The following is a 25,033-nucleotide window of genomic DNA, read 5'->3' on the forward strand; positions in this document are numbered from 1 at the left end:
ACTCAGGGCTCCACTGTCACCACCTCCCGGTCCACAAAGAAAAACCCACAACTCTGTAGAACGGAGAACACGAGAACCAAACAAAACTGAAAAAAGACATGCCAGAAGCCAGATAACTCTGCAATAAGAAGGAAAGGCAGCTTGCAGAGAGAGGGAGAGACAAGAGTATGGTATGCCACAAATCCATTGCATAAACACCCCACAGCTCCCCTGAACGTCATAAGACCAGATGCCGTCCCAAGAGCATCTCGGAACACAGCCCCACAACAACTCGAGCAAACAGATGAACGCGCACAACTGTGCAAACAGATTCCCATAGCGCTATAACTAAGACCGCACAACCCCCTCCTTTTTCATATCGCCAGCATGCCTTCGCAGAGATGATTGTGCTCACGAATAAACAGCATTCTTAGCTGCGCTGGACAAAAAAGCGCGCGCGCACACACATGAAATTGAGCCAAGAGGGGGAGAGAGGGCGAGTGCAGGAGGGGTTGGGAAAGGCTGCGAGAAGGAGGGGCGGAAGGAGAAGGGGTGGGATGGGGGGGAAGTGGGAGAAGGCAGTCCGGCGCTTTCACTAGAATCAATGCGGTAGAGGATTCCTCCCCAGCATTTTCGAGGAAGTCTGAGGCAATTAGTTCAGTCAGTAGACAGCCTGCAGCCAGCCAGTCTAGGCTGCTCCCAAGGACTAGCGGAGAAACCAAGAAAGGAGAGCGGCTGCAGTCATTCCCTAGGATCTCTGCAGTTTGGGGACTTCGAAAGAGAGAGAGACAGTTTGGGGGAGGCTGTGTGGTTTGCGGGTGGGCGATTTGAAATTTTGGAGGGAGGGTGAAGATAGTATTGCAACTCCCCCCCCCGCCACCTCTTTCCCCAAGAGGAGTTTTTGAGCGAGCGCTTGCTTGTGCGCGCGCGTTTTCCTTGGGGGTTTCCGCTTGTTTGCTTGTTCCATATTTTTTTTCCCCGTCGGTGGAGCGATGGGCTTCGAGCTGGACCGCTTCAGCGGCGAGGTGGACCCGGACCTGAAGTGCAACCTGTGCAACAAAGTGCTGGAGGACCCTCTGACCACCCCTTGCGGCCACGTGTTCTGCGCCGGCTGCGTGCTGCCGTGGGTGGTGCAGCAAGGCAGCTGCCCGGTGAAGTGCCGCCGCATGTCGGCCAAGGAGCTCAACCACGTCCTGCCCTTGAAGAGCCTCATCCTCAAGCTGGACATCAAGTGCGCCAACCGGGCGCGCGGCTGCGGCGCCGTGGTCAAGCTGCAGCACCTGGCCGAGCACGCCGAGGCGTGCGGCTACTCGGCGGCCCGCTGCCGCCACCGGGGTTGCGCCGAGGTGCTCAACGCGCGCGACGTGGAGGCGCACATGCGCGAGGCCTGCGCGGCCCGCCCGGCCGGCTCCTGCGAGCGCGGCTGCGGCTTGGCGCTCACGCACGGCGAGCGCCAGGCCGGCTCGCACTGCTGCCTGCAGGCGCTCAAGGCGCACGGCGCCGCCCTGCAGGCGCAGCTGGCCGGCCTGGAGAAGGAGCTCAAGAAGGAGGCGCTGCGCGCCGGCAAGCGGGAAAAGGCGCTCCTGGCGCAGCTCTCGGCCGCCCAGCTCGAGCTCCAGGTGACGGCGCTGCGCTACCAGAAGAAGTTCACCGAGTACAGCGCCCGCCTCGACTCCCTCAGCCGCAGCCTCGCCGCCTCGACGCCCAACAAGGTGAATCCGCACGGAGGCCCGCCTTGGCCCCAGCGTCGCCCTTCCTGCCTGCTCCCCACCCCCCGCCAGCCACTCGCCCTCCATCCTCTCTCAGGCGCAGCAAAGAATCCCGCGGCATCCTGAACAGGCTGCGCCGGTTTCTTTGGGGCAAACCTCCCCCTGCGCTTCGGTGGCTGAAGCGCCCTCTCGCGCCTCTGAGGAAGCAAGTGGCCCAGGCAGGCTCCCCTCTCTCGCACGCCCCCCGGATGGGACAGCTGCATGTTCCTGCATTGCAGGGAGTTGGCCTGGGTGGTTCTCAGGGTCCCTTACGTGATTCAGATGCCTTAGTCTGGAAATAAGCTGGGATAGTCGTGGCTTCCAGCTCCGCGTTGGGCAAAAAAGATGATTGCGTTGCGGGGGGATTGGGCTAGATATCCCCCTTTGGTCCCTTCCAACCCAGTCAAAACTTTGGCATCCCACAGAGGGGCAAAACACAGAAGGGTAAATTACCAGCAACAAGAATTCGGGGTCTTGTGACATCTTGATTTTATGTTTTAAGTTGCCACAAGCCCCCTGGTTGCTGTTGTTGTTGGTAGTCATCCTTCTGCCCCCCCCCCCATTGCCACAGTTTTTGGGTCACAGGCCCAGCGTTTGTGCAGTAATGCAAGGAATCATGCTTCTAGTTTTGACCCTTTTAAATAATTCCATAAACATCCTTCCTTCTTTACACCTCCCATATTCAGACCCCTGGTAAGGCAGTTCCAGGACCCCTACGGGATCTCTGAGAATGTGTCATTCATCACATTCAGGCGAAAGCTAGAGATTTGGCACTGATGTTTTAGTGAGAGTAAATACCCCTTTGGAACAAGCACAACAAAAGGAGAAGCAGCTCCTGGTCCCAAGTGCCAGACTTTTGGCATCCTGTGGTGAAAGTTGTGTTTGTGTGTGTGTGTGTAGATAGTTCCGGGCAGACAGAAGGTAGGGGAGGAGACAGGATTTTTGTTGTTTATTTTCTTCTCTTTTCCTCATTAGTAAGGCTTGGGAGTCTGCTAAGTGGTCAAATCTGTCCCCCGCTTTCCCCTTTGAAATATATTTTTTTGCCTGCCTGCCCTCCCCCATCTCCACCTCCCTCTCTCTCCCTTTGCTTACAGACATGTCTGTCAGCTGTAGCTTCAGCCAGTTGGAAGGCTCAACATGAAGGGCAAATATTTACAGCTAAGCTGCTCACCACTAACTTGGGAGAAACAGGACCTGCCTAGGAAAGGAGGGCTGCAGAGAGAGGAGGGGGAAGGAGAGTACTATCAAAAAATAAGAGAACTTATACCAAGTTCCCATGTTCACTGTGCTACATTTTAAAAATGAAACAGAATTCTTCTCATAACCGTGACAACTGGCCTCTTGGGCAGTCTTTCAGGTGCTACATTGCGGGGTTTGTTTACTGCAATATCCGTGTGTGTTTAAACACTTTAGTATTTCCTCTCAAACATGGATGAGTGCTGTTTTTTCCCCTGGAAAGCGTTTTCATACTTTTACAACACACTCTTCCCACTCATGGCTACATTTGATAGATTTAGTGTTTGAGTCTTGTTTGCATGTTTTGGTCAGAGAGAAAGAAAAACATTAGAAGTTGTAAATTGGGAGGCACAGAAAATAAGTCTGTTGAGGAAATCCAGGTCACAATTTCTTTTCCACTCTTCCTCGCCCCTTAAAAGGGGACTTTTATGAACCCCAAATGGGTGGTTTTTTTTCCTGAATTCAACGTTGATTTTGAATCTCTGTTAGTAACCAGGATCATAGAATAAGGATGCTCCCTGACCTGAAAGCTTTCTAAATGTGACTTGCTAAATAACATATTATTTCTAGAAGAGGCTTAGCTTGAGCATAAGGTCGCTAGGATCAGCCATTACAGAATATGCACAGAATTTAAAATCTTTAAAACTTGCTCTGATTTCCCAGAATAATAGAGCTCAATGCCAGTGTACTTGCAGGATAAATGCAACACTCTACAGACTGATAGTTCTCCCACCTTTTCTTTAAAAAAAAATCTCTACAGATTTTAGAGAATGGGTTTTGGCACCTTTCATGGGCATCTTATGCTGATGCATAGCAGTTCTTTCAGTTAGAAAGTGTTTTTTGGTGTCCAACCTAAATCTCTTCTATCTCATCTTCAGAGAGGGTGGAATTGGCTATCCATATGCATGGAAACAACCTGGGATAGCTCAGTTGGTAGAGTGAGACTCTTTAAGTTCATGGTCATGGGTGTGAGCCTGATGTTGGACAAAAGATTCCAATTTCAGGGGGATTGGACCAGATGAACCTCATGGCCCTTTACAACTCTACGATTCCATGATTATTATTAGCTACTAAGCCCTATGCAGATGTTCCAAAACCAGCTGCAATCTTTGTATGGGGAAGGGAGTAGGATTGCCCCCCAGCTCCCCCTGTCCCCAACCCCAATGTATTGATTACCCCTTGAGTACAAGCCTACAAGTTGTATGTGCATATCTGTAGAAGTCCTCCTGTCTATCAGTATGTTCCTTCTGCTCTTGGTTCACATTGCTGGCCCTTATGCTATTATGCTTGTGGTGCTGATATGTAACATCACTTCTACAACCTGAGCTGGCCTTTTCTACATATTGTTGCGTTGCTGACTTCACCGTCATTCAAAGCAGATCCTGAAACGGGTCTCCTTTTATGAGATTCTGCTGCTTGGGTGACTGTGCCAAAGTGTTGCTAGTTCCTTCTTCTAGTGCTGAGGTCTGCGCTCAGCCCCTACCACTGGTGCATGAATATTCATTGTTTATCCATCTGCTAGTGGCTATCTGGCACTTTCAGAGGTGGTATGTCCCTGCCCTTACCCCCTGTGTTACAGCAACTGTTTCAAATGTCTTCCTTGTTTGTTTGGAATAAGACTGCATTTTACTTACATTGGTGCACACTGTCACCGTAGATAAAGTTGACTCACATTGGGGTGCTGATTTCCACTGAGTTCCTGCTAGGATGCCCCTTCCTGATGTGAAACCAGTGTCTGGATACCCATGAGAGAGTGTGAAATGCACACAGCTTCCTTAATTTCCCTGTGCCCTAAGCACTTGAAATTTTTCAAGCCTGATTCTGCAATTCACAGTTGCTAAGGAAGCAAGCTGCGTGCATCTCATAGTATGTTTTTGTGAGTGTCCAGACATGGAGTGATCTCATCACTGGAATATGTAATGTCTGAATCAACTTTTGGTCTTTGTAACTGTTCTGTGGCATTATTAGATTACTCAACTGGGTGTTTTAGTTGCTATTAAAAAAAAAAAGCACATAGCCCCCCAGATAGTGTCTACAGTATGCAGTGTGTGCAGCAATGTTTTCATCAGATTTATGGATACAGCTGGTTAACATGACTGTTTGTTTTCAGACTGTCCACAAAAAGGCTGTTATGCACTTTTCAGAAAAAGGCAGCGTGTAATCTGCAGAAAGCCAAAAGGTGTCATGTCACCACAAAACTGTGGTGTAGTGCTCAATCAATTACATGTCTTTCACAGCCATTCGGGCAACTTTCCAAGATTAACAGTTTCAGCCAGAAGAAGTGCAGTTAGAAAATATACATCTTTGTGCGCTGGAGAATTGTGAAGGAAGACCAGCACGGGGATTGTCCTGCCACATGGCTCGCTTCGCTGGTGTGTGTATGGGGAGGGAATGGCTTGCTTCCAGTATTTTGATCCCTGGATTATTTAATCAGACAGCGATGTCAACATAGTTGTGTGCTGCAAAGGGCAAAGGATATAAGCAAGTGGCCAGGCATGCACACTGGGCTCAGGGATTTTGTAGATTCCAAAATATTCAGGCTAGCTGTAGCACCTAATATGAGTTACAGATAGGTAGCCGTGTTGGTCTGCCATAGTCAAAACAAAACAAAATTCCTTCCAGTAGCACCTTAAAGACCAACTAAGTCAGTTCTTGGTATGAGCTTTCGTGTGCATGCACACTTCTTCAGATACACTGGAAGAAGTGTATCTGAAGAAGTGTGCATGCACACGAAAGCTCATACCAAGAACTGACTTAGTTGGTCTTTAAGGTGCTACTGGAAGGAATTTTTTTTTGTTTTCACCTAATATGAAACAGTGTCATTCAATAGATTCAACTGCTACGGTCTTGTGACATCAAAACCCAACGTGGAAATGCTACAATTTGGATTGGGAGAATTTTGCGAACATCTTTAATGTCCTTAGGTTCTTATCTCTAACCAGATGCCTATAATCCAAATCCTACAGACGATTTGGAGCTTCCACTTCCAGCAACTGTGGTTTCCTGCCCAAGACAAGTGGGACAAGACCATTTTACTGCTGGTTTGAAAACCTTTCTACCAAATAGTTTGTTCAAGGCTTACTGAAGAGAGGCACATTCATAGTGCCTTGAAATCCTGCCTTCTCGCTTTGTCTAAGACCAGCAACTTGTACATTCTGCCATTTAATATCTAGCAGTGAGAAATATTACTCATACAACACGTGGCTGTCCTGGCATGATTGGCGGTTCCAGTGCCATGCTATATGCTAAGCCGTTGTGCTGGTACTGCAGCCATGTTGCTCCATCTTGGGCACAGCATGACTCCTAGGGTTGAGCCACTTTGTTATTTTAGCTTTTAGTCTGTGTTTCTGATACCATGTTCTTGTGTCCCTTTTTTTTTAATTGTGCAGAAGAATTTCTGCCTGTGCCGTCAGTGCAATAAGAAACCCTTGCAAATTGAATTTTAGGGAGATGGTAGAATCAATGATATGAGGTACTTGGAGGAGGGAGTTCTAAGTGGGCTTGGCACGTGACTGACAAGTGAATTTTAAGGAACAACAGAATCTAGAGGGTTCTTTGATTCATATATCTTTCAGGCACAACATCTAGCCAGGGAAAAAGTCTGATAGCCAAGGTGTTCCAAGGTATTCTAAATCTGCAATTCAATAACATGGAAGCAGCCTCCATTTAATTCCGTGGAGGTTACTTCAAGATTGCATTCTAAGGACAGTATACTTATATAATTCTCTTATTCTCTTCATAGTTTACCTGATGATCACAACCATTTAATTGGAAGCAGAACTTTCCCACTTTCTGTGTACAGTGGGCCCTCTGGATACGAACTTAATTCATTCCGAGGATCCGTCCGCAACCTGAAAAGTCTGTATCCAGAGGTGCCGCTTCTGCGCATGCACGCAGTGTGATAGAGCGCTTCTGCCCATGCGTGTGCGGTGAAACCCGGAAGTATAAACTTCCAGGTTTGCCGCACTAGCAAGCTGAAGTTTACATATCTGGAAGGATACGTAAGTAGAGGTACAACTGTACTTAAATGGTGCTTCCCCTGCCCCTCCCACTTCCTAAGCAGCTATTACTGGCAACTGGTAAATTACCCAGAAACCTTCTGTGACTCAGTGGTGAAACTGAACCCCTATTGTTTGAGAATCAGTGTGCTAACCTATTCTAATGGGATTGGCTGAGAAATGAGCAAAGTTACGTTTTTACTCAAGAAGTAAGAACACTCCCAGTGTTCAGAATCAAATGTAGAAGGTAGCTTCCTAGCTCCAAAATACTCAGCTGGGATCTGAAGCAATTTCCAGAATTATGTTTTAAGAGCTTGACTCAGCTGTGGGTAAGCAGCATGCCAGAACAATCAGATTTGTTGTAGAATCAGATGATCTGAGCTGGGTGGGGTTAAGCATGACCATTTGCAATAAAATGCTTTAAAATAATAATAAAAATTTAGAGTGACAGTGGTAAGTTGTAAAGGAGGTGACTCTTTTAAGAACTGTTATTTAAAATGGCATTAATATCAAGATGTGAATTTCAAAAGGGCTGTTGGAGCAACAAGTTGTTAGTCCCTTGTGTCGTGGTGCTTTAGAAGCACATCTGCTAGAATTATCACCCAGTTTCCTCCCTCGTATTACTGTGCTAAAATGCAAACAGCGGATCAATTATGGATATGCATGGCAAGCTAGCAGGAATCTTTTTAAATGCTTAGAACATTTGTTTGTTTTTAACTGCCAAATATTGTGATGATTTTTATTTTTATTTTTTAAACTAGCTGGTTGATGCATTGCAGATCTTTCTATTTTTCACTCGTCCCCATGATTCTTCTTTTGCTGAGAAACAATCCAAATCAAGAATAGTAATGGAAACCTTTTTCTTCAAACTTTAATTACAGCTACCATTCTGAGTGCAGTCACAGGGTTTTGTGACAATAACATTCTTATGTTTCCATTTCTGAACTTATTAGACCTTAAAAGTGGCCTCACAGGACTGGAAGTTTTTGCCTTGAAATATTATCTGACGTCTGGGCCAGGGGGTTTCCGGGAAAACAGTTTCACCTCTTATTCCACTGCTCTCCTTTTAGAAGAGTTGAGCATGCTAGAAAGCCAGTTAAAGACAACAAGAGAAAAGGAAAGAACTGGGTATTTCTTGAGGCTGAGTTTTGATGCACCATCCTGTATAGGCCCACTCAGAAGTCTTAAGTCTCATTTAGTTCAACTGGGCTTACTACAACGTACAGTAAACTCAAAACTTATGTGGGGTTATGTTCCAGGGGTAGAGCATAAAGCCCAAATATTTTATAGTCCAAACTCAGTGGATGCAATGGTGGTTGGGATTGCCAAAATCTTATTTCCTGGATGCCTGACCCCTTTCTATTTTGTAAAAAATTAATTTAAAAAATTGCCAAGTTTGTAAAGCTGAATGTGCACAAGTTAAATGTGCATAAGTTGTGCGTCTACTGTCAATGGCTACAGGATTTCAGCTTCAGTGTTACAAATGAGACACAAATCAATCCGTTATGGGGGAAGGAATATGATTGAAATAAGTGAGACTTGCTTCTAAGTAAATAGGATTTGGGGGTAAGAATACGCTGTGCCTTGCTCTACCACTAAACAACATTATAGTCCCAAGTATAAACTGCTGTGCAGTTTTACAAGTTAATTTGGATCTCTAGATTTCTGTAATTAATACCAGCTGATACTAGCTCTGGGCTTTTTTCTTTCATAGGAGTGACAGGAAAATATATGATGGCTCAAGCAACTCAGCAGAATGTTTCTCAATGTTAATATAGTTTGACTGACAGCTTCACACTGAAATGCCAAAACGGTGGAGGGGGTGGGGAGCCAAGCTTAAAACATCTGCATTGCATTATTAGGCAACAATTGTAATTTATGCCATTAATTGGATATGGAAACCAGACATGTAAAATAACTTCCTCAAATTCGTGTGTTTGTTTATAACATTTTCATCTTTATAGAATCATAGAATTGTGGATTCTGAAGGGACCATGAGGGTCATCTAGTTCAATCCCCTGCAATGCCAAAACCTTTGGCCCAATGTGGGGCTCAAACCCACAACCCTGAGATTAAGAGCCTCATGCACTGCCAACATGAGCTATGGTGTCTGGGATGATGCATGGTTCATCTGGCTGCCTTTTTTCTGTTTGTTTCTTTCCTAGCAGGGAGGTTGCAGAGGCTGCTGATGTGCACCTGATTATCATCACCCCAGATTAAATTTTAAGATGGCTCAGACTGAAAATTTAAATAATCAAATTAAAATTTTTGAATGGCTTTTGATCATAATTCTTCAATAATAATAATAATAATAATAATAATAATACAGTGGGTGCTTTACACCACTATATACATAATACTTTACAAAGAACAGATATGGTTGGCTCCTGTGAGACAGCATTTTAAAAAATTAAGACATTTACAAGTTGTAATATTTATGTTAAAAATGCACACTGCTTTAGTCCAAAACAATGTTTAACTCATGGTGGGATTGGAAATGTCTAAGTTGTAAAGATTCATGGTTGCCACAGTCAACCAGGCAGTTATCTGGGTGTGTGATTGTCCATAGCAAATGCTAAAGATACCCACTTGCCATCATCTGTACATAATAATAGTGTTGGTGGGGAGACAGCCCATTGAGAACTGAGCGTTCATAATGATAATTGAGTATCAGTTGCAAAATAATAAAGGAAAACTGGGTTGAAAGAATTAGCTTTCTTATAGTATAAGTATAATCACTTAGTTTAAAACATAACATGCATTCTCTCTTCGGTATGCAGCAATGAATTGTGCTTTACTTATTTATTATTTTCATTAAGAAGAGTTTGGATTTGATATCCCGCTTTATCACTACCTGAAGGAGTCTCAAGGCGGCCAACAATCTCCTTTTCCCTTCCTCCCTCACAACAAACACTCTGTGAGGTGAGTGAGGCTGAGAGACTTCAGAGAAGTGTGACTAGCCCAAGGTCACCCAGCAGCTGCATGGGGAGGAGCGGGGAATCAAACCTGTTTCACCAGATTATGAGTCCACCGCTCTTAACCACTACACCACATTGACTCTCACTATTAAATCCCACTATAGGGGCAAAAGCACCCAGGCAATCATGGCGTTTACCGTTGTGGTTAAATAATAACCAGAGAGCTTGCTTTTCCAGTGGCTTGAAGGATGCATGACTTCTTCAAGAACCCAAATAGTTGGAACATACAAACTACACATGGCTTGATTCAAAGCCACTTGAGGGGGACATCAGTGTTCTCCATGGTTCCAAAAAGCTTTATGATCAGGCTGATATGAATAATAGTTGGTGTTTTATTTTTAAAAAATGTATCCCTTGCTGGAGCCTTTGGGCATTGGAGTCCAACATCATTTGAAGGGTCCGTCTGCCCCCCCATTCAAAGCACAGATGGACCAGAACTAAAATTTGAGTGGCGGGGGGGGGGGGGATGCAGCGAGAATTTACAGTGGGGAAAATACGATGGGAAGCAGGCTTTGGGGAAGCCATAGAGCCTGACGATACAGTTCGGCTCATTCTAAAAGAAATTTATATTTCATTGTATCAGCTTTTTATATTTATGTAAAAACAGAGGTCAAAGTTACTGAGCTGCACCAGTTTACATTACCTTCTCCAGATATACATGGCTTGGTCCTTTTTCATTTGTTTCTTTTCATTTCTCTACTTTCTTAGTGTCATTTCATTCAAGTCAGTGAACTTTCTTTGGCACAGAAATGGGTGGAGGGATACGTCAGTTGTTGTATTCTTTGGTATTATTGGTCGGAGATTAAAAAGTACTAGAAGAATCCTCCAACTCTCCCAGGAAATAAAATGCTGCCACTTAATGAATCGGATCAATTCCCCATCGAGCACAGTAACGCCAACCCTGAGTAGAGTGCGTCTTGAACTCTGCTCTCCAGGATCTCAAGTAGAAGTTGTTCCCAGCCCTGCTACCTGATACCCTATTAAGTGGAGCTGAAAGAGCTCAGACTTGAATCCTCATACATCCGAAGCATGCATTCTCCTTCTGAGCTATGGCCTCTCCCTTTCAGAATTGAGAAAGGGGGATGTTATGCTAGCACATGGCATTCCTATATTTGGGAACAAACTCTGCAGCAGACCAAGGCGACTTGGTCAGGAAACTGCTTCATAGCATGCATGCATTGTTATTTCTGTAATTCAATGTATTAAACATTAATGGAGAGTTTTCCCACAGAGTTTTCCTGTAGGATTCAAAATATTTACTGATGTATGCAGTACTGAGAAGGCATCGGCATACAAATGATTATTAAACTTAACTTTCTTGGTCTAATGGGAGGGGAAGTTGTCATTTACACAACCAACATTCCTACAGATTCTTTGTTAGTAATGCCATTCCACTTCCTGGAACTTTCTTTCATAGGCACACATTATTCAGTTGTAACAACTGAATGCAATCAAACCACTGTGAGTTTTTTGGTGCTGTAGCTAATCTTGTAGACACTGTGGTATGAGGTGGAATATCAAGCACAGCATCTATTTCAAATGGCCTCCAGGATTTGGTGAGGCTAATTGCCAGAATTGTGTAAAAATGGTTGCGTGCATCAGTCTTTGGTATGGAGAATGTCTACACAGTTTTTGTCTGCTATCATACTTGGTGCCTTTATCAATTGCTTCCTTTTTTTTTTTTAATCCCTTCCCACATCCATAGAGATTTAGTGCAGGCATCCCCAACCTTCAGCCCTCCAGATGTTTTGGACTACAATTCCCATCATCCCTGACCACTGGTCCTGTTAGCTAGGGATCATGGTAGTTGTAGGCCAAAACATCTGGAGGGCTGCAGGTTGGGGATGCCTGATTTAGTGCAAATGTCATCTCAATAAATAAAATGCATGCAGTCAGGAAGCAGATGTGGAAGGACGGCGAGAGAGAGAACCATAAGAAGTCCTTGCATTGAGAGTATCTGTGATGGAGAACCCAGCTGTATTCACCCAGTTACTGCTGAATGTGAACCTCCATCCATGTTTATCTCAGGGAGGTGAGCTTTGCTAAGAATCACAACCACTAACTTTGGCTTTTGTATCACCAGCATCCCAATCTATTCAGTAAGAGTTTTAGGATGATAAAAACTAGCAACAGCTTCACCTTAACATGAGCTGATTTCCTTGATCCAGTACTGAACCTTCAGGAAAACTTGATCCTCAAACGATTTTCACTGGAATCTGTGGAGAAAATACAGCTCTATGTCCTCAAGTGTTTTTATGGGTAGAAGCCCTCATCAAACACCAGCTTTTAATGTCATTTTTATGAAGAAAAGCCTGCCTTAAGCTTGCCAGTGTTCAAAGAGTTAAATTGACTTTCCCTGTTCTTTATAGGGTGAAGAGACTAAAGCGCTGACGCTTGTTCTTCATCGTGATTCTGGGTCTCTTGGATTTAATATAATTGGTGGTCGGCCATGCATGGTATGTTAATCATTGATGTATATATGTGTTTCTTATTAGTATTGAGACCTTTTTTGCAGTGGAGGGGATGCTGTTAGGCACATATTCTGCTCTAGAAAGTATTATTTACATGGACTATCTTCACTTGAACAAATGCTACCCCTATGGATTGTGGTACATTCGCGCCTCTCATGATGTGTTGCCATAGGCATGTGGTTGGCTGCTGTTGAGAGCAAGGATGCTGGACTAGGTGAGCCTTTGGTCTGTTCCATCAGAGCTTCTACTTTCATCTTAGGTAACAGCATAGGGGTGTTCCATCATACGCACTATGAGGCATGTTCTGTCTCTGCTGAACAAGATAATGTCTGCACATAATGCTAAGCCAAGCAATAGCTTAGTGTGAACACACAGGCTCCCAGAGGGGAGATGCTCCTCTTCCGGTCCTGCTGCTGCTGTGAGCTTAGATATGGTTTGTCTTCGCATCCCGTCTGAACCCGAGTTTGACCACATGCTAAGCCAAACTGACTTAGCTCCCAGCTCCCAGGAGGACCAGAGGATGAGCAGAACGGCCTCAATCTTGTCCACGGTTCAAAATTCACAGGGTGCCAGGCACATTTTGCGACAAAAGATTCTCCCATTTGCGAGCACCTCAAAAAGTCCGGGTGCCATTTTTTTGTGCCTGGCTGACATTCAAGGATTACTGAAATGTATTTTCTTTGAAGCCTCGAAGTGTATGTTAAGGATAGACAATATATTAAGGAGTTTAACAATAAGGAGTAGAGTGTTTTGAAAACTGAAGTACGGTACCAGGATTTTTTTATTGTAAACACCAAATTAAACACGTATTAACAATTTCTGATATTAACAATCTGTCACTTATGTGAATTGCGTATTAGTTCATACTTATCAATATAATAAATAAAAAGTGTTGCTCACCCCTCCCTTCCCCTGTGGCAGCTAGATGTTCTGTTTTGGCACCCACAGCCCAGGTCCCAGAAGCCATTTGGCTCCTAGCTTTTCTATCCCAGTTTCTAACACTTGTCTCTGGGATACCATGCTTTCATCCTAACATATGGTTTCTTAAACACTGTGTGTAATCTGTATGATGATATTTAGTTTGGGACTTCATGATTTTACCTCAGCTTTTGCTTGCCCTGGGCTTTGGCTTCTTGTAACTTAAAACAAACTCTTCATATTTATTGGTTGTTGTCATACTGTATGAACAAAATCAACAGACCTCCCAAGTCTGCCTTGTAATGTATGAAAGGAGGGAGGCTTATTTTCTTGTATAAAGGTTTCTTTGAAATAATTTGGCAAGCTTGTTGGCCAATGCACTTTAATTAAACCGTTTCCTTGTATTTAGCAGCATTTTAATGACACTTCTGTGCAATCTCATTGATGCTGCTAAAGATCCCTAAAGATGTTTACCCAATTAACAAAAGTCGCTTGATAGATTTATCTCGTTCACTGGTATATGGTCATAGATGGGATTGGGCTGGGAATTGTTACATACAGCGGAATCCTGTGTGTGTTTAATCAGAAGTAAGTTATCGTTCGGTCAATAGAGTTTATTCCCAGGTACATATGACTAGAATTGCAGCATAAACCACATATTATGCTATTATATACTTAGCCGCTGAACTGTTACAGATTAGTCCTTCCATTTTACAGCCCAATGAAAGTATGGACTGTTCAGAATCTTTAGGGAATTGGATCAGCCGTAACGAACGACAGTTATGTAACACTCTGCTGCCAGATTCATACTTTTCTCTCTTTTTGCAGGGGGGGGTGACATTATGAGCACCATCTCTCCACCCTGCATTGAAAAAGCTTAAAATATCCAAATATTGTACTTATAAAACAACTTTTTTTTTGTAAAGTCGCAGGGTTGAGCCAAATGCTCTCCTATTTTGCATTTTGCCATGTGTAGTAAGTTTTTTCCATAACTGTTTGCAGACATTATTTGCCCTTTCTCTCTACTTCTTCACTGTCATTTCTCCACAAGTAATCCCAGCAAGTTAGGGATCCTGTTCTGGATACAATGATGACAAGCTCCTGCGCAGCCAGTCAGTTTTTACTATATCTGACCTTAGTTGATAAATGAAACCCATTTAGAGTGAAGGCAATATTCATGTATGCGTTAGAGCAGTTTTTGCTAATACTTTTTTTGGACAACAATGAAACACTTTTTCAGTCCTGTTATAGAAGGGTGAACCCCTTTTTTCACCAATCAGTTTTCAGCTCAGTTCTACGCAGTAGTGTTCTGAAACTACCTTGGAGAGTTCAGCTTACATGAGAAGCCGCTTTCTACTGAACCACACCACTCGTCCATCTAGCTCAGCTTTGTTTATACTAACTGGCAGCACCTGTCCAGGGTTTCAGACAGGAGTTTTTTTCCATACTTACCTGATACCTTCTACATGCAAGGCAGATGCTCTGTGCATAGATCTGTGAGCTCTTCGAGCAACACAAACTTATTCTAAACTTTATAGTTTCCCTAACAGACAAGAGCTGTGACACCAATGCCGAAATCTAAATGCTTTTCCTTAATAAGCATTCTTCCAAGCCTTACTTGGGCTGTGTGCCTTCCCCTCCTTTCACCACTATTCTTACGCAGTAGGGTTGGGTTGGGTTGGGTTGGGTTGCCCTGCAGGTTACGATAGAACTGCAAAAGGGGAATGGCCTATAGCTCAGTGGCAGAGACCATGCTTTGGGAGCAGAACATCTCAAGTTCAGCTTCTGGCATCTGTAGGTAGGGCTGGGGTGGATTCACATGGCTGATAAAAAGAACTGTCAGATATTTTTTAAGAAAATCAAGGGAACAGATGACAGCAACAGATTAAACAACAACAACAAGCCAGTAGCTGACTATTGGAAACAAAAACTGCAAATCTGTCAGTTACAACAGTGGTGGGCAGGGTTCTGGTAGAAAACTACAGTTAAATGCTATGAAGGCATGGGAGAAGAGGACATCCCCTGGCACCCAACAGGAAAGGGTGCTTTAAACATGTCTGGGGAGTGAGTTCCACAGGTTAGGTGCTGCCAAAGAAATGGGTCTTTCTTCCGGAAGACAGGGATCTTGGGTCCAAAAGCAGAGGCACCTGGAGATCGGCATCCAGTAAGGTTCATGTGGGGAAGGATGGCTCTCTCTTCTCTTCCACCTCTGCCTTTAGGTGAGACCAGTGGTGGGCAGAGGAATGGAAGAACCTCACATTCCCTCGCTTTCTGTTTTATCTGGAAAATCCAAAACGGTGGCACCTTTGAATGGTGGCAAGGTAAACACCTACCTTTCTGTGGCTGCGTTTGGCATTTACCCACAGAAAGTGTGAGCGTGCTATACTGCTGGGGCAGTGGGCAGCAGTGTACTGAAACATCCATATGCCGTGCAGTGCTTAAATGGTGACCAGTGCCATGAATTTGACATGCTTCAATCTTAACTGGTGTTTACATTCTTCTCTCCTTCCCCTCCCCATCCCAATTTTCTTTCTTCTCAAAGGACAATCAAGACGGCTCATCTAGCGAAGGAATTTTTGTCTCTAAAATAGCAGACAGCGGGCCTGCTGCTAAAGAAGGAGGGCTGCAGATTCACGACAGGATTATTGAAGTAAGAATGCTATGTTGGATCATTCCTGATGGGCAGAATTCCCTCTCTATTCTTTTGTGTATGGGATACCCAAGGATCTCTGGCCTGGGAGAGTTGTGATGTGGGTAGCAGAGGCTGAAAGACCGGGCAGCTCAAATATGCTCAACTTGCTTCTGTGCTGACCTTCCTTGCTTTAGGTACAGTTCTTATCTAAATATAGAGGCCAGATTATGGAAGGTATGTGCATGTCCTGGCATTTTGAGGAGCTAGCATGTACTTGGTATGCTACAGTTATTTCTTTCTGAAGCTGTTGGAGACGTGAAGTTATTTAGTTAAAACCATATGTGAAGGCAAGTATCTGTTGTGAGAACTGTGACTTTATTTAGCTTGGTTTCTAAGGCATTTTTCCCCCCAAGAGGACCAAAATGTTTTGAACAGATGATAAAGGACAGAAGCCCCTGTTAAGTGAGCTTTTAAAGCACATTGTGATGAGCTTGCCTGAGAAATTCCTTGAAGGGTTACTGAGCACTCTCTTTCTTTCTTTTTTAAGTTCGTAGTCTGGAGTTCTTCCCATTTTCCTAACATTTTGACTGAAAAAGTTGTTCCTGTTGTCAAGATCATTACTTAAGATGATAGTTTGAGCTTAAGGGGAATGTTTGATTTATGGAATGGAAATCGGCTAACTGCAAATCAGATTCCATTGTTGTCTATATTAGAATTTGGTGATTTTCTTTCATTGTTGCAAAAGCGGGGAAGTTGGGGAACTACTTTTATTTTTATTTAAGGAAAAGTACTGCTTTTGTAGCCAAAGATAGCATGGAACAGCCAGTTTCCCCAAGACATGGAATTCCTTTGCTCTTATGTTCTGCAAATGAGCAATAAACAGCTGTTAAAGATTTTCTGTTGGCAAAGTGTGATATATATATTTGCTATATTCTGCGTGAATAAAGAAAACTGCATTCAACAGTGTTTTTTTGTAAGAGGAGAAAATATTATGGAGAACATTTTGTGCTAGAAAGCATGTTTAAAAGTGCAAATGGAGTAAGCCAACACACATATTATTATTTTTTAATTCAACTGATTTCAAGTTATAATAAATTTTGGAGCAGGCTATCTGCAAAAACACCTAGTTGGTGCGCATTCATGCAATCCTTTCAGTGTAAAATGTTTTGAACTGTAGGACCTGAAAATATTTTTGTTCCCTTCAACCACTTCATTAGCGGTGGATCTTTGTCAACTTTGTAATACTTGGGGACATGCACAAAAAGAGTGCCATCTCTGATTATCTTGTTAATATTGTGCAATATGTAGAAGCAGGATGGAGGCTCAGGTGTGTGGCAAGAGAAGAAAGAGGGTAGAAAGGCTATATATGAAGCAAGGTAAAGTGAGCACTAAATACCTCATCTTGCCCAGGCTCCTGACATTTGCCTTCTTGAGACTCTTCAAATTAAAGCTGAATGCAAACAATAGTTGAAGGTGGTATGATAAAGGCATTTCTGCGTGCAGTATAATCTGTGCAAATTTACTTGAAAGTAAGCCCCATCATGTTCATGTAGGCGCAGAGAGATGTTACTCTTCATTTTGAAGAAGTAAATCATACAGACAACCTTTCATCATCTTTGAATGTAGGTGCTGGTGAAAAATAAACTGGCTATGAAAATAACAGTATAGGTGTGTGTTTCCTTCTACAAAGGAGCAGCTTGTAAACCACTACATAATTTTACATGTACTGCTTAGCTTTTGGCTATGCATGTCCACACGCACAGTGATGAATCTCACCTTAATAAGTTACTCTCCTGAAACAAAAACGGAATATCTCTGCAGTTTAAAGGTCGTTCATTTGTGCCGTAATATTAACAGTTGATGATTCTCACTCCCCAAAGTGGGTTTGTAGCGACCAAAGAGTAGAATTTGAGTTCTGTACATGTACAGAAAAATGTTAAAAGAATAGTGGTACTAGAGGGGGGGAAATAAGCATGTCATTTTATTAGCATCATATTCAATTTCCTGTGTGTGTCCACTGAGCAGAAATCTTCAGGCTTCAAAGGCTCATGATGCCTGTATAAGTTATCTTCAGTGCATTGCGATAGCCTTAGCAGGAAGAGGGAGCTTGTGATGGTTGAACGTTTGAACCATGTTTTATCTCTGTAATGTCCAAACACATTAACGCTATCTGGACTCCCTCACAGAATCCAATCTAATGTCTGAGGGCAAAGATACATTTCAAAGGTGACCTTGTCCAGCTGAATAAAAGAATGTGGAGCTAAGGAATAGTGATGTCACCGTAGTTATTAATCACTCGACGAAGGTGTCTTCTGCTGAGCAATTGAAACATATTATATTAGATTTATTGATCTGGGTCCTAGTTTTATCATCCCGGCTAACTAGCAGAGTGGAGACAGCAATCCACTCTATAGAACAGCAAGACGGAGTGCTGTCTTTTAAATAGCAAGTTACAGTGCAATTTACCCCATGCTGCTCTTCAGCAATATCCATTCATCCAGGTTCCACTGAATGAATGGAGTAGTTCTTTGCATGTGGTAATGATAACCTGTGAAGGTGCCTCTGCATGTGAAATAAGACAGTTTAAAAATGTGTGGCAATGTCTTTGGCTGGTTTAATACTCTATACAGGCTCAGTTTATTGCCCTATACTAGTTTCCCATGAACATGCTAATCTGGGACACTGTGTTCCTTTCCACTAGTGTACATGTTATCTGAAGTGTGGATTGTACAGGGTGAGCCCTTTAAAAGAGGCCCTGAGGATACAGAGTTCACATGTTCCACAGGGCCTCTTTTAAAAGACTCACCCTGTAGTTAGTGTCACTAAAAATAAATAAAAAATCTACCGTATGGTAACCAAGGGCAAGTCTTGACTATAAGACCTGGTTCATTTGGAATGAAACAGTCTACAACAGTGTTTTTCAACCACTGTTCTGCGGCACACTAGTGTGCCACGAGATGTTGCCTGGTGTGCCGTGGGAAAAATTGAAAAATTCGAAAGATTTAAAAATAAAGTATTTTATAATTTTTCGTATTTCTGTTTACTTACTATTTCATAATAAAGTAATTATAAAATACTTTCTTTGTGTTTATTTGATTCCTATTCAAGAGAATTACTTTATATATAGTCAATATAGGCACAGAGTTAAATTTTTTAACATTTTCTAATGGTGGTGTGCCTCGTGATTTTTTTCATGAAACAAGTATGCCTTTGCCCAAAAAGGTTGGAAAACACTGGTCTACAAGACTGTTTGGATATAATGCCAAGCTAGGGAGGAGCAAAGTGGTGCCATTATAATTAACCATGATGTGCAAACAAGGCCAATGCCAGGATGATCCTGGAGCAATCTTCAAAATGTAAAAGAAGAAGAAAACTTAATAGCAGAATTTGTTTAATTGGTATGCTCCAGTTTGGGGGGGGGGATGTGCTGCAGTTAGGACAACTAAGAACAAGTTGTGGTATTTGGGAAGATTTCAGAGCCTATGCGTTGTGTGGAAATGGCATCCCACCTAGCCCACTTCCAGGCACTTCTAAGTTGCAAGTGCAAAATCTGCAAAATGATGGCTGTAATTTGGATCTCACCCTCTTTTAAAGCCATTCAAGTTGGTGGCCACCACTACATCCTTAGTTTAACTATGTGCTGGGTGGATTCCCAATATCAAAACTCTCATTAATACAGTTTTATTAAATGAATGACCTTTTCTATTAAGATCAAGTGCTTTCACACATTGCTGAGCTCGTGGAAAACCCTCCATGTCAACACTGATATGATTTGAGGGGTTTTAGTGATCCGTAACATCAGCTAGGAAACTACACCTTATGGGCACTTTCAAACAATGTTCATGTATTTGCAGAGATGGACACTACCTCATAAATCAAAACGTATTTTTAAACCCAGAGTAGCTAGCAACCTCTTAACTATTGTTTACATGGTCAAAGGGCAACTGTGAAGTGAACCAAGTTGAAAGATATAAAAGCAGGCTGTAATGATGCAATCAAGCCATAATAAATAACTCTGAAGCCTGCTGATTTCTGTGGCATAATTAGACACGTGCTTCCATCTTTTGCACTAAAATTAAAGGAGAGTTAAATGTGCTTACCTTTGCTTGGATTGCACCTTAAATAATTCAGAACCTCACAGTTGTCTCCTGCTTTCAAGTTACCGTATTTTTTGCTCTATAAGACTCACTTTTCCCCTCCTAAAAAGTAAGGGGAAATGTGTGTGCGTCTTATGGAGCGAATGAAGGCTGCGCAGCTATCCCAGAAGCCAGAACAGCAAGAGGGATTGTTGCTTTCACTGCGCAGCGATCCCTCTTGCTATTCTGGCTTCTGAGATTCAGAATATATTTTTCTTTTTTTTCCTCCTCTAAAAACTAGGTGCGTCTTGTGGTCTGGTGCGTCTTATAGAGCGAAAAATACGGTAAGTGATTAGTGTCTATTGTGGAATGAATCTGTCTTGATAGCCGATTCATAATTACACGTGTGTCTTGTTAGTGGATATGCAATGATGTCAGAATGATAATTAACAATGTTGTAAGTGAAAACACCCAGAGATTCCCTCCTTGCACAAAGAAAACCCAAGTCTACTGATGTCTAGACCACACGAGCAAGTCATAAGGGACATACTTAAAAATAACTTGAATATAAAAGCCCAGAAAGTACAAAGTTTGAAAATATGATGCACAACATCATTTCTCCCCCTCTATCCTTTATCCATAAGCTCACAAGTTTTTCAGAGTTATTATTTTTAAAGGCTTGAAGGCATAGATTTCTTTTCATGGGAGAACTGGGGGAAGACAATTTTCATTATTGCAGTTAGTGAAGTGCTATAGCATTGCTTGAGTGAGCAAATATTTTGTCTCTTCTCTCCCCTCCCCCCACACCCCAGTGTACGAGATAACTTTTTTTTGTTATGCTACTGGTACAGTTTCCAGGGAGGATGATTGCATTTCAACTATTAATAGTGTCTAAAAAAAGAATAGCGAAGTCATATCTGAATTAAAGGCTGGATGTTGCAAACTGGCAGAAGATGAAACAGAGAAGTAATATATTTATAAAGAGAAAAATCTGTAGGCCAGAGTGAAAACAGGAGGTCCATTTTTTAACCCTAAAAACATTCTCTGGGATAAAGCACTCTTCAATATTGCCTCAGTCTGACTTGAAGAAGGCAAAAAGAAAAACCAAACTGATCTAGACTTAAGAAAATAATAGAACAATGCGGATATAATTAATCGCTGTTATTATATTTCCGTTCCTTTCTGATGCAAAAAGGGGGGCAAATCAACTTGGGGGGGGATTGGAAATAGGGAGAATAATGTCTTCCAGCAGAGCTGGTCATATTAAACACCTATTTTTTAAACGTACAACTAAAGGAGAGTGTCTGACTTGTAAGCCAAGCCTTAGACAAGGACCTTTCACAGATTAGCAGCATTCCATCGCATGCCCAGTTTAATAGAAAATTCACAGCGTGTAGACACACTATGTGCCAGGGGCATTTCATTTCCACCAGGGCCTGGAAATATCTCTTAAATGGATCTTATTTAAATAAGAAAATATGTAATTAGGCATCTACATAACTAAAAAAAAAGGGGTGGGACCAAGAGATAAATAAAAGGCACTTTAATGACCAGAATGTATAACTTTTTGTAACTTTGTGGGAATGTTCCCTCCTCCCCAAAAACCTGTAGAGCATTATCAATTGGAAATAATGCCATTTGAACAATAATGGTGGAAGATCTGAAAGTTGGCTTTCAAAACTGAAAGCAAAGTTGGCATTGCCTAGTTTCTCAGTTTTAAGGGTTCCATTTATTTATTATATACTTAGAGTGAAAACCATCTCTGGCTGTCTATGATTTTGAAGCCAAAATAGCACCACCAAAGAATGAGAGAGGAAGTACCAGCATGTTTGGGGGAATCCTGAAAGTTGTAGAAAGACCCCTTCTAAAGAAGACCCAACCCCAACAGGGCAACCCTCTCCAAAGCTCAATGAGGACTGAGGATGCTCAGTGAACATAGAATGGTCCAGGCTTGTTGTAGTGGGGGATTAAAAAAGAATATTCTGGGAGAAGGCACGAGTTCCAGGCTGGAAAACTGAACAGGACGTGGCCACATTGCAGCATTTTATTGCAGGTCCCACTTGTTATAGCCAGCTTTTGTAATGAAAATACACAGGACATTTGCAGATGTGCAATTTCTGTGAAGAGAATGAGTGTGATGTGGCTACCTTGTGTATTTTTCTTGGTACTTGTTGGACACCAACAACATTGGTGGGGGGTATATGTAATCAGTATTGTGTGATCTTCACAATCAGGAAATAGCTGACTTATGATAAGCATAAGGTTGTCATGGGTAGTTGTCTCTCTAAATTTGTGTTATGCCCTGCTCTGCTAGGAAGCTGTTTTGTGCTGTGCCACACACACACACCCTTAACAGACATTTGATGGCTGGTGTCCCCACGACTCTCCCAAAATTTGAAATGTACTGACTGGTTCAAAAAGGTTGGCGACCTCTAATGTGTTTAGCCCTTTTGTGCCAAACAATCTCTTATAATGCTACAGAGTCCACAATAACCTTTTCATACCAATAACAGTTTAAAATGTGGATATTGACTCTCCAGTTCCCATACGTTCTATTGAATTGATACTGAATATCATGGATTCTAAATATATGCATACAGAAATCCAACTTTGAGTCTAGACTATGGCGGAATGTGACTGCATAGGAAAATGCATGTATGACACCATCCAAGGCATAGATTGAACTGAACAATGAACAATCGTAGTGCGTTAATTTTACACCAGCCAAATGATTTTTTTATAGTGGGAACTGAAATTCATAATAAAATGAATCCAGTGACTTACATTGGATGTTTCCCATTCTGCTGGTCAGCAAATGATAAAATATTTGTGAACAGTGCTAACAAATCACCATCTAAATTGTGCTAAGTGAAGTTGATAAACATAGAACTGAGATACTGATGGTATAAAACTGTAAGAATTTGGAGGTTTTTTCACATCTGGATTAGTTCCTTCAGTTTTATGTAATCCCCTGTATAATTTTCCACATTTGAAGCCAAAGCCATCATGATTTAACTGTTGAATTTTAATTGGTGGGCTTGAACATTCTTTTTGAGACTCCACAGAGCAAACACTGCAGAGGTCTTTCCCTATCTGTAGTATTATTTCATGCATATCACAATAATTGGGCAATCAGGCACAATCATCCTTAATTTACTACATGTGCAGTAAATTACCATGTCAATTGTATGAAGTGATATGAATAAAATTGGCACAAATAAGCTAAAAAGCTATTAAATATTCAGAGCACTGCTCTTCAAAATTATTTAAATATATCCAGTGTGGTTTCATTTTGTTTAAACACTTGATCTTCAGAAATTGCAGTAAGATCAATATAAATAGTAAAGATACTCCTGAGTTTTGTAAAACTTACTAACTTACTTAGGTTTTGGCAGAACTGGGTCTATACCAACCTTAAATTTTCAGTAGTTGATTCATAGCTTTTACAACAACAAAACCAAATGCTACTCCTAAGTCCAATACTCGGTTAATGATGTCTGAGAGGTATGTAATTAGGAGGGTCAGAAATAGGTACAGTAGATTGCATATTACATATTCAGTAAGATTAAAAGCTTCAAGTTTGGTCCATGTTTTTTCAGCTAAAGTTTCCATGCCCACACTTAACTGATGCCATACAATAGCCCAAGACACATGTTCACATGTGCTGTGTGGATATTCACTAGGAGGCACTGGACATAGTTGTATCTGGGTGGAGTTGAGGAGTATTCAGTTGCTATTCTTCTCTTGTGTAAAAGAGTTCTTGTCTAGCTTCTTATCTGGTGTGCCTCTCAAGATTTTTAGAAGCCAGATTCTCAGGTCTAAGAGCATTTAGCTTCCTGAGTCAAGATAGGTTAGCCCACACGTTGACACTTGAGGACCCCTAAGCCATTGGTCACCAAAAGGAACTATGATTCCTCTGCCAGTACAGGCTCAGTGTGAACTTAGTGCCGCCAATACAAGGTGGCTGCTCACCAGTTTCCTTCTTCAGAGGCTATTTAGTATAAGCCTTCCATAGCTGAGGTTTATATCCACTAATGCCTGTGCCAAATGAAGGCTCTTTGATCCAACCAAATGTGGAGGGAATCTATTTTTGCTGATTCCTCGTTTCCCGTGTTGCTCCATTCACATCACAGAAATCTGTTCCAGAACTTTGGGGGACCCTTTGGAACAGTGTAGGGGAATGTGGGCTGCAGGGGCTGGGGAATCGGCACAAATTGCCCTCCTTCTCTGCTCTGCTGATCTGAGCCTCCCCCAGACCAAAGAGTGTTCCATCTGCAGAAGGACAACAGTACCCACCTCAGTAACTACAAGGTCTGAACAACACTTGGGTTTGTCCACGTAACACCTATGAGTCTCTGATTAGGGCTTTGAAAATTTGGAAACGGCAAAGGGCTTCCATGTTTGCACAGGGAATTAACCATCTTTACCCTCAACAGCAGGGATGCGGGTGGCGCTGTGGTCTAAACCACAGAGCCTAGGGATTGCCGATCGGAAGGTCAGCGGTTCGAATCCCCGCGACAGGGTGAGCTCCCGTTGCTCGGTCCCTGCTCCTGCCAACCTAGCAGTTTGAAAGCATGTCAGAGTGCAAGTAGATAAATAGGTACTGCTCCGGCGGGAAGATAAATGGTGTTTCCATGCGCTGCTCTGGTTTCGCCAGAAGTGGCTTACTCATGCTGGCCACATGACCCGGAAGATGTCTGCGGACAAATGCCGGCTCCCTCGGCCAGTAAAGCGAGATGAGCACCACAACCCCAGAGTCGGTCACGACGGGACCTAATGGTCAGGGATCCCTTTACCTTTATCTCAACTGCAGTATTATGTGCTGTGTTGAAACTGACCCCCAGCTTCAAGGGTGTGTGTGTGTGTGTGTGTTTTCTTGGGAACTGTGTGCTGTAGAACAGAGATGGGCCAAGTTCTACAGGTTTTCTATTTCTGGTTATCCCTTTTCCATTTGCGTTTGGTTATGACAACCTTAGCAAAACACTTACAAACAAAGA

The 25,033-nt window shown here is 42.6% G+C and overlaps 1 protein-coding gene across 2 annotated transcripts in view; it reads left to right on the forward strand.

Moving 5' to 3' along the window:
- The first annotated feature begins 513 nt into the window (after positions 1–513).
- PDZRN3 (PDZ domain containing ring finger 3) overlaps positions 514–25,033 on the forward strand; it is a 175,793-nt gene continuing 151,273 nt past the window's right edge. The window contains exons 1-3 of one of the 2 annotated variants that reach the window (XM_083723356.1): positions 514–1,691; positions 12,309–12,395; positions 15,871–15,978. In XM_083723356.1, the coding sequence (XP_083579482.1) occupies positions 972–1,691; positions 12,309–12,395; positions 15,871–15,978 (915 nt within the window). In that variant the 5' untranslated portion in view covers positions 514–971. The remainder of the gene's footprint in view (positions 1,692–12,308; positions 12,396–15,870; positions 15,979–25,033) is intronic. The other variant, XM_083723357.1, reaches the window with a different exon arrangement.

This window comes from Podarcis gaigeae (genome assembly GCF_964106915.1).
Source record: "Podarcis gaigeae genome assembly, chromosome: 2".
Lineage (NCBI taxonomy): Eukaryota > Metazoa > Chordata > Lepidosauria > Squamata > Lacertidae > Podarcis > Podarcis gaigeae.